Genomic DNA, 10776 nt, shown 5'->3' with positions numbered 1-10776 from the left:
ACCCAATTCAATCTCCACCTAATTGGAAGTAGGTCACATTCAGTCTGTTGGGGCTCTTCATTTGGAAGATGTTGGGTTTGGCGGGCGGCAGTTTTCAATTTGATTTTCAAATGTACATTTACATTTATGGCAGCACTTTGGTGCTACAGGTAATGGTACTAACACAGAGCTCCAGGGTCTAGGGTTGGGTTGTGGGTTCAGTCCGTGCCTCAGGTCACTGTTGTGTTCTCCCAGTGTCTGCATGTGCTCCTGCATTGTGCCCAGCTATTCCAGGTTGGTTGTAGACCCACAAGGATGACACCGATCTAGTTTGAAGCCTTTACACAAGTTGAATAAATCTAATAAATAAATCTAATAAATCTAAAAGCTGTTCATCATATGTTCAGCAGGATCTAGAGCAGCTTACTATTTTAATGACATTACAGAGTTAGGCTAATTTAGCCAAAAGCATTTAGAATTGCTATCGTAACCCATCCATCCATCCATTATCTGTAATTGCTTATTCAGTTCATGGTCACGGTGGGTCCAGAGCCTACCTGGAGTCATTGGGCGCAAGGCGGGAATACACCCTGGAGGGGCCGCCAGTCCTTCACAGGACAACACAGACACACACACACACATTCACTCACACCTACAGACACTTTTGAGTCGCCAGTCCACCTACCAACATGTGTTTTTGGACTGTGGAAGGAAACCGGAGCACCTGGAGGAAACCCACGCAGACACATGGAGAACACACCAACTCCTCACAGACAGTCACCCGGAGGAAACCCACGTGGACACAGGGAGAACACACCAACACCTCACAGACAGTCACCTGGAGGAAACCCACGTGGACACAGGGAGAACACACCAACTCCTCACAGACAGTCACCCGTAGGAAACCCACGCAGTCACAGGGAGAACACACCAACTCCTCACAGACAGTCACCCGGAGGAAACCCACTCGGACACGGGGAGAACACACCACACTCCTCACAAACAGTCACCCGGAGGAAACCCACGCAGACACAGGGAGAACACCCCACACTCCTCACAGACAGTCACCCGGAGGAAACCCACGCAGACACAGAAAGAACACAACAAACTCCTCACAGACAGTCACCCGGAGCGGGACTCAAACCCACAACCTCCAGGTCCCTGGAGCTGTGTGACTGACACTACCTGCTGCGCCACCATGCCGCCCCGCCATCGTAACCCGTTATGTAAATTTGACATCAATGATATTCAAAATTGAAATGCAGGGAAAGTCAGCCTCGTAGCAAATGGCCATGGGCCTGCATTATCTATATCTAAGAATATCCCCACCAGTTTGCAGTGAAGTCACTTTATTTACTGAATAATAAGCCTTAGTTTGTAATAAGCCTGGCAAAATACAAAGAGTTCAAAGAAATGTATTTAAATAAAGCAACAAAGTCCATTCCAGTGGTCTGTTTAGCACATGGCCTTGACTTGCAGGGGCGTCCATGCTAATCCAGGGAGGTCAGGAAAGCTTGTGAAAGGGGTCAGCATTGTTTGAATAGAAACCAAGGGAATGATTTGCCTCGGCCCACCACCAATTAGACACGAAAAGAGCCCCTTACTCTGCAATGCTTTAAAAATAAGCGCCATGAAGGCTGTTGATTTTTTTTCTCTTCTTTCATTCCCTCTGCAGTGGGCAGGATGGCGTTTCTGGACAGGGCCTGGCGTCAGCTGCACGTTATCTCCGCGGCTCTGTGTAGTCGGGCCAAAAATGTGCTCGGATTGTAGGCAAGACTAATGGCCTATTAGGGCAAGGCCTGGACGGCTGCATAAGAAATGGCACTGAGTTGACAGTTTATCCAGGCACCCGGTAATTAGAGGCACTTGGAACAAAGGCCTCACACTGCAAAAAATCTATGTCAAAAAATAAGAAAAATAAACACAAATCAAGAAAGAAATTACCTGAATCAAGTAAAATTATCTGCCAATATAGTAAATTTATCTTGTTAAGCTTTCTTAAAATTAGAAAAAATATCTTGCATTGTTAATGATCTTATAATCTTGAAATAAGTAAAAATTGTATTGATTTGAGGCATTATGGCTAGATTTAAGTAACAATCACTGGATTCCATCTCATAATAATGATTCAAAAATCACCAAAACTAGCCTAATAATCTTACTTTCAAAAAACCTAATTTGGTAAAAATTTACTTTAAATTAGAAACATTGAGCACACTTTAAACCTTAAAATGGAAAATATTGTAATAAAATAAATATAAATATATTTTACATTTTCTTAAATTAAAAATATAATGCTTAAAATTAGACACCATTTTTTAAATTCTTCTTGAAATGAGAAACAAATTGGAAAATTAAATATAATAATGAACAGCTTTATTATCAGAATATGCATAGCACTTGCTTACAAAACAAATCAGATGCATTGTAAAAACCAAGAAACCAACAGGCACTACATAAGTGTGTACAACATATTCATTATGCTTTTTACTTTATTCAGGGTATGACAATGCACCAAGAAATTCTGGAAGCCTAATGTAAAAATAAGATAAATGTGCATTGTTTAGAAGGGTTTTATTATTATTATGAAATATAATGCAGTTGTTTTGTCTAATTACCAATGACAACCAACACCCCTCTCCACCATAATATGTTTAGAATATTCTGAGAATGTCAAATAATCTCAATATTGTGAATCAAACTGGATTATATGCTATTATTACATTATTATTATTACCCCTACTGTAACAATACTGCAACACAGCAACTGCTGAATGGCCAATGGAATTTCCCTATTCTCCAATGAATTTTTTCCACTCAGATAAGGCTTTTTTGTAGGATGAAGTTGCATCTCGATCATGAATGGCATCCTGTAGGACTTCTGTCTGAAGTACTGACAGGAGTGTTGCAATGCACTTTGGATAGGTCAGATGAAATGTGTAGTAGTATGCCAGAAGGTAAAGCACACCTGTGTCTATGTTCTCTTTTGGAAATGTTGTCACAGGTGAAGAACCAATGGCCAGCATGCAGTTGCTATCACAAACCATCAAAACAGGACTAAAGATAGGTCTTCTCTGAAGATAGGTGTTTGGGTCTTCTGTGGGCTGTAACATAAAAAAATATTAGAATATTAGAAATATAAGAGTTATTAACACTTCAACTGAACTTTACTTTCAAAATTTGTAATGGAGAAAAGTTTAAAATCAATTAAAAAAGATTATAAAATGTGCTGAGGTGGACAAGGATAGAGGGTCCAAAATGTAAGGATCATGACTTGTTTCTGACAGTAATATACAAACAGAAATTATTTGACAAAATGCAATTAAAAATCCCTCTCCTAGTTATTCAGATCATTATATTCATGATTCTGATAAACTTCACTTAAAGCATTCCCATTAATTGCTTACCTCAAGAACATGCACTATCGCCTCACTTGGATGTCCCAGCTTCTTGGGTGGGGCCACAGGTGATGGGAACATCCCAGGCAGAGCCTTCATCATGGCTATACAGTGGGTCACTGTTTGAGACATAAGCAGTATGATACATTATACACTGCACTGATGCATTAAAATTGGACTTGAGTTTCATCGTTTTAATCTGACATAGATTTGATGTCTAACTAATTTGCTATCAATCTAATAAAGTGTCTCAAATTTACAGGGCGTGTTAAAGGCAACATCTACAAAAGTGGAAAAACGCTGTTCTTTCATTTGTCTAGGTGGAATGGTATGGTTGGGGGGGGGGGGGGGGGGTGATTGTTGCTTGTAGGTGGCTGATGTTAAACGTATCTGTAAGTTATTATTCACTGTTGGAATTACCACAGAAAGTCATTTGTAACTTGAGTTCGCTCTCTCCTGAATTTAGAGTCAGTTCCATCTATAGCAAAAATAAGTCAATATTATACATCTATGTAGCAAGAATAGAGCAATAACCTCATATCAGTTCATGCTTTTCAAAGGTCGATTCATTGAATAAAAGCTTCCAGAAACAAAGCCTAGCATACCGGGCCGAGACACTTTTTTTTTTTAAACCCCATTTACTGACACTTGAGGTTTGTAAACACATTAGATTGATTTAGCATGAAAACCGACTGGAGAGCAGCAAATGAAACATCCTCAGAATTTTGTTAAAAGTGTTTTTTTTCTTTTCTTTTTTTTATTAAAATCCTGAATGTTGCCTATAACAAGGTCCGTTCGTATTAATGCATTTTTATCATAACATTCCATTTAGTTTTTCAAAAGTCAAGCTCATGTCTAAGTCAGAATTGAATTCCACCATCTGGGTTAAGTGTATGTTAAGCTGTAAGGATAACAGAAAAGTAGTACATCCTGTTAAGTTTCTCACTTTTGTCAAGTGTTGTCGGTGGCCTCAAAACCTTTTTAAAAACCCCATAGAACTGAGCTTTGCGATAAAAGCTCTCCCAGCGCGTCTTCAGATGTGAAATTAATTGAGGGTTTTGTCTGTCAAGGATGCGACCAAGTTCTTCCATGACCTATCATAAGAAATGGGAAAAATAAAATCATACATAAAGATTTAATAAAATTAATAAAATTTTAAGCAATCTTCAAGTTAGGAACATAGCTAAAATAAATACTTGCATGATCTAATTCTTTGAAACAGGGGTATGCTTGCAGTATGTTAGCTGGCCTGTCCTGGTCTCTCAAAGTGTCAGAGTTGATGAAGGCTCGACGGGCATCAAACTCAAGGTCTAGCAGCTGAGAAACAGCTTCCTTATTAGGTTTTGGTCTTTTATACAATTCTTGCAGGGTGCGATAATGTCTCGCTTGGCTTTGCTGACTGTCAGTGTTAGAATGGCCTTCCAGTTCTTCAGTATGAATACCTTCTCCACTCTGGTCAACAGCTTCTGCTTTTTAATAAACATAAGACTCTGTATTACAGTCTGTATAACACAGCAACTCATCTTACCTTATACACATAGCCAAGTAGATAATTTTCTGCTCCAAACCAGATTTTGTTCATTAAATACCAAGTCTTCATTTCAATATTCAAACAAAACATTCTCTACATACACAAACTCTATCAAAACATGGCAAACATGCCTCAATATTGAGTCATTCTTTCAAAACACTGGCACATTTTCTGTCCAAGAGGAACATAGTCAATCACAGCAAAACAACTCTAATAATTCTAACAGTTGATGGCATTCCAGAAACAGCTTTACTTTCCATGTTTCAGTTCTATCAGCAAACAATAGGTGTTATGACATCTACAACATTTTTTGCTTTAGGGTCAAATGTGTGCATTTATGGTAACATACTATCTAGAGGTGAATGAATAATATTTACTGTATGGTAGACAACCATGGTATGGTAAAAGTATTTATAAATGTACACTGTCGGAGAAAAAAAGATAATGTACAGGTGCATCATTGTCACTAAAGGTAAAAACAGTGTGAATGTATCTTTGAAGGTACAACAGCGGTTTCGGAGTTCAGTTGGGTTCCCTAAAGGTACATTACATTCTCTTCTCTTTAAGAACAACTGAAATAAACACAACTTTAAAATCTACAATTATAAAGGAGTGTGATACAATTATGTTCCCTAATTAAACTTAGAGTTTTATAAATGTGACTACAGATTGGAAAAAATGATGTTAGCGAATGTAAAAAACTGTAATATAAGATTAATACAACAAGATTAAACATAAAATGCAGATTTTAAATGATTGTTCCAATTATTTAAGAAAAAAATGCTCTTCATCCCTATCTGTCCCCAGTGAACAAGAAATTGCCCCTTACCTAATTAATCAACCAGTTTTCCAAATTCAGTTGACAATTAGGTTCAATTTCTCTAGCCACATTCAGGTTTGATTACTGGACAATGGGATATTCTTAAAATGAAATGGATTTACCTTCAATAGAATCATTGCCCTCTGATGATGGTGTGCTGGTTCTTTTTCTCTCCAAGATTACAGTTGCCGCAGTGCTTCCTGATGTATTAAAGGTGGATTCACTTGAGTCGCCATCAGAACACTCAAAATCCAACTGTCTTCTTTTCCTCTGTCTTTGTGGTGTAGGTCCCTGCCTCTTTTTTGGTGTTTTTATGTTGTTAAGTCTTTTCATTAATTGCTTGAAAAGCTGTTCCTGCATACAAAACATGTGTAACAAGACATAATAATGTATTTTAACTATATATCCCCAACAGATTCTAGATATTATTAATTACACACTGAAGGCCATGTACATTTTTTTTCTATCTAAAGTAATATACAGAGTCAGCACCTGAAAAGGTCCATGTGTTGTTGTTTAACAGTCATGAATCTAAATTTTACAGAAGTTTAACTGTGTTCTGATTACAAATAATTATTTCAACTTTCAGCTTAGGTAAACACTACACTGAGTTGCTCAAAAATATGTATTCAAATAATAAGATATTTTTCAATGCCATTATTCTCCACAATAGTTAGAATCTGCTGGGTATTACACCAACACTTAGAGGGCATGGTGTAATATGTTTTCAATCACAGAGTAATTTGGCTGTCTTCTATGACATTACTAACAAGTTACAGACTCATTTCACAGACAGAACAATCACTTACCCAACTGTGTCTGCAGTTTGCAGAGTTGTCACGAAGCATAGGATAATACTCCACAAGCCGCTTTGCCATAGCTTGGACATCATTTTTGGATGGATACATAAATTCAGACGTTGTTGCTCTGATGATTGACACCATGTTGGTCACTGTGTTTCTCACTAATCGGCAACGAAGTTCTTTTGACAGGGAGCATACATCTTCTTGGCCAACACGCTGCATTTCAAAATACTGCCCTCTAACATGTTCTAGCTCACTGTCAGTATATACTATATATTCAGGATTTGGTAGCTGCAGGGTTCTTGGAGGATCCACTGATTTGTGTACATCAGGTCTGGAAGGGACAGGGTTGCTGGACCTAGGAGTTTCTGAGATACTGGGGTTCATTTGTACTGCAGTCAGCCTTCTGTCACTTGAACCTTTCTCTTGAGTGGGGGTTGCTGCCTGATGGCCCTGATGAAGAGTATTAAGCTAAAATTACATGAATATAACCAATTAATAACTTTCTTTTAATTATGGATGAAAACAACTTTTGTTCAAATATCAAAAAACAAATATCATTTTTTTCCTGACATAATTCCATAAATCCAGATCAAATTTGTGAAACGTATGGATGGAAACCTGGCTATTGATTATGCAGCAGACTACAAAATATTTTAATGTATATGACTGGGACTATTAAAACAATTACAGTAAATATAATACAGCAAATTACTGTGAAACTTAAAAAGCTATTAGTAAATTATTGAAATAAAATGATAATATGACATTAAACATGCTAAGCCAATCAGGATGAGCTTAATGTGTACCTCCTGTTCCTTGTGAAAGAGGTCCCATATCGCCTTTCTTCTAAGAAAATGTTCAGGTCCAGGTAAAAGATCACGTATATCTTCACGAGACAGGGTTGGTAACAGGGCTTCACTGATGTTCGCTGCTATTAATAAGTAAGTTAGTAAGTAAGTAGTAATAAGTAATAACAAACACAAATGCCCTAATATTCCTGGGACTTGTACCCCAACCAAAAATTTATTTTAAAACAGATCTTTCACAGTAGGACTCCCACATTATAACTATCCAATACCACAGGCAATTCAAGCTTCATTGTAAGATAATTAAATTTAAATAACTAGTGACATCGAGTCCCACATGAATGACACATTTAGTTATTTTTAAATTTAGTTTCATTTTTTAACAAACACAAGGATTTATAGGTAAATATTCTATGTAAACATATTCCCAAAACTCAGACGCATCAAACCGCAGATCCAGATTTTAATTAACGTCACCTTGTTGACATGGTCAGGGACAAAGAAGTTATTTTTAAGTTATAAAAGCCAAAAAACACAACTGCTATTATATAGCTGAAGATGACAGCAATTGTAGCCAATTTGTCGACTTACTTCCAGATTCACATGCATCAAGCATACAGACACAAATTTGCCATTTTATAGTTTCCATTTCAGTAGTCCACAAGATAACAGGATAGCCCAAGTCATACAATCTAATCTAAAAAACTGAGGAGACAACAAAAAACACACATCTGTAGCATTCCTTTGTGAACATAACGGGTGCTCCGAATTTTATGTCTAAAATGGCTGTCACAGTATTAAGCTATATATGGTTTTTCGTTTTTTATTTATTTTTAACTAACACATACGGTGTCTTAAACAACACTGGTTGACCTTAATGTATGAGCAGATTGAGAGAAGGGCAGGGCATTTATTAACAGAATTTTTGGGGTGATTAACTTTATCCATTTGTAGCACCTGTTAGAAAAATTAGCTTTGCAAGTACAGTACTAAACTATAAAACCACATTAGATGCACTCCAAATGTGTCTTTAACTTCCTGAATTCGTCTGAATTAAGTAAACATTTATACCAATTCCTTTAACTGTGAAACCTTGAACATTTCCTACTCTAGGGAATAAAAATGATTACTAACTTTAATTACTTATTAGGGGATAGCTTATAGTAAGTCCACATACAAAAGTTAGTATACATTTTAGTGTAAAATAATTTGCTTTATAAAATCCATTGAATCTTATGCAAAAAGAAAATATTTTTTGTTAAATGTTTTGTATTAGCACTTTAAGGGGTTTATGGGGTTGAAGCCCATTCTGGATATGTCCTCTTTTCTGTTCTGTATTAATTGTTTTATAGCGAATTATATAAACTCTGTTAATTAAGAAACAAAATAAATAGAAAATGTCAAAAGATTTTTTAAAGACATGACTAAAAACAAATATCACTTGAATGTGTAATGATTTTAGCAAAGCATAAGACGATTCTGTACTTTCAAATATGAAAATGAACAGTCATTAATGGCTTATTAGAATCAATTTAGAGAATGGGCAGGAGGATTTTTACCTTGTAACGTAGCTCTTGTAACATCATCCATAATCTAAAGGAGTAACGTCCAGACAGGTCACGTTGATGGTAAAAGTTCACTAGTAATGTGAGGTTAAAATAACAACACTTAGTGTAGCACGGACTAATAAGCTAATAGCTAGCTAGGTTCAGCTAGGCTAGCATGACAGTTAACTGAATTAGTTTAATCAAACCAAGTTGCCGATTTGAAAATAAAAACTATAGTTAAACATTACTTAAAATAGTAAAATAAACGTATATATTTAATTCATTAATTTATCTGGTTTATCTTACCCAGTTTATACAGAGTTAAAATGTATTTGCATTCTCAAATACCTTTGCGCTGAGGTTTTCCAAGCTCTGCTTAACGAACTTTCCCGCTCAGATGAAGAAGGGTGATTCCACTCGATGGATCAGTAGGGTTCAACCTATGCTGTTAACATAGTAAAATACCGAAAATCTTTTCTATTGCCAAAGTTCAAATATGAAGACTATGATAAGAATGGATGTTAACCTGTCTTTTTATGTTATACAGGTAACGTTATATATAAAATGAAATGTCGACTAATTGTGACTTACCGCCACCCCCTTTCTCAGTAATGTAACCTTCCGCTAATGTATTTTTGGCTTTCCTCTCTGTGGTTGAGCATAAAATAAAAATGAGTTGGCAGTGTGTTATTTGTTGCCTTTTTGTGGCAGTAACATTAAGAGCATTGCTGAACCACATAAATACTGTGCATAGCCGTAGCCCAAATTTTCGAGTAATTTGCGGTATTGATGGTTGTACTCAGGAATACAGAGTGTACAACTCGTTTTATTATCATATCAAACGGAGCCATTCTTCACATCTTCTCAGTCGCAAATGCATCAGGTCGAGTGGAGTCCGAGGGTCTGATAATGCCACAGACGACGATGCAGGCCCCTGTGCATCTACAACTTTCCGAATTCAACCGAGAGAGAGATATTTCGAGAATTTTGATATACCTAGCATTCAGTCAGTGTTGGAAGAAAGTGGACCACCAGCAGCAGGTCATGCAGTGTGTAATACTGACTGTGTGAATGATGGTGAATATAGCCGAGGTCCCTCAGCTTCAGCTCCCCGTGATGATAATCCATATCCCTCTACTCCTGGAGCCCAAATCACAACCCAGACTCAACAAAATACGACACAGCTCCAGTCTACACAAGTAAGTTCACAAACATGTTTATTTGTATAACACAGTATTAATTCTATATAACCCTTTTACCAGTACCTTTCAGCTTACAGTACTTATTAGCTTTATTTAAAAAAATAAAAAAACGGTGACCAAGTTTGAATTAGACTGCAGGCTGCATCCCGAATTGGACTGTCTTCGCACAGTGTGATTAAATAACTTTTATATAGCAAAATAGCAAGTTCGCTATGTGTTTAATAGAAGTTTTTCTATTAATCATCACTATTAGCTACATATTTAATGTAATGTTAGGGTACATAAGCCACAGATTTTGCCTGTAGTGCACTATAAAGGTCGTAGTTCAACTTTCGGTCACTTTGTTTATGACGGAGTTAAACATTTATAGCACATGTAAGATAAGCGTGTGTAATACCAGAATCATGATAGACAAAACAGAACATTTTTCATGACTATGTTTTCATGAGTAATGAGAAATTGACCGTTAAGAAAAGCATTTTCCGCTGTAAAACTACACTTGGAGCTAAGACGTTTGACTTCTAAGAGTCGGTTCTTGGACTAGTCGGTGTCGACTCCACCAATTTCTCTGATCATTTTAATTTGTGGGATAGCAATTGCATAAGCGTTGGATTACTAAAAAGCAAAAAGACCATTACGAACAGTATTTACAGCTGTAAAAACTACACTTGGAGTAAAGAGAATTGA

The 10776-nt window shown here is 36.7% G+C and overlaps 1 protein-coding gene across 1 annotated transcript; it reads right to left on the bottom strand.

Annotated features, from left to right (window-relative positions):
* Window positions 1–2360: 2360 nt before the first annotated feature.
* On the bottom strand, window positions 2361–9272 carry LOC136677273 (uncharacterized). The gene is made up of 9 exons (XM_066654766.1): window positions 9236–9272; window positions 8900–8933; window positions 7341–7462; window positions 6538–7002; window positions 5851–6082; window positions 4578–4846; window positions 4324–4471; window positions 3387–3496; window positions 2361–3083 (listed from the first exon to the last, which is right to left on the bottom strand). Exons 2-9 carry the CDS (start codon window positions 8928–8930, stop codon window positions 2772–2774), a joined length of 1689 nt encoding a protein of 562 aa, XP_066510863.1. The 5' UTR covers window positions 8931–8933; window positions 9236–9272; the 3' UTR covers window positions 2361–2771.
* Between the last annotated feature and the right edge of the window lie 1504 nt (window positions 9273–10776).

This window comes from Hoplias malabaricus, chromosome X2, assembly GCF_029633855.1.
Source record: "Hoplias malabaricus isolate fHopMal1 chromosome X2, fHopMal1.hap1, whole genome shotgun sequence".
Classification (NCBI taxonomy): domain Eukaryota; kingdom Metazoa; phylum Chordata; class Actinopteri; order Characiformes; family Erythrinidae; genus Hoplias; species Hoplias malabaricus.
The sequence above is the reverse complement of the archived record's forward strand: the minus strand, read 5'-3'. Positions and strand labels throughout refer to the sequence as shown.

Coding starts and splice junctions, on each gene's coding strand:
- LOC136677273 (XM_066654766.1), bottom strand. CDS start 8,930: ATGGATGATGTTACAAGAGCTACGTTACAAG. Junction 7,003..7,340: donor TCTTTCACAAGGAACAGGAG/GTACACATTAAG, acceptor ATGTAATTTTAG/CTTAATACTCTTCATCAGGG. Junction 6,083..6,537: donor CAAACTGCAGACACAGTTGG/GTAAGTGATTGT, acceptor TTTTGTATGCAG/GAACAGCTTTTCAAGCAATT.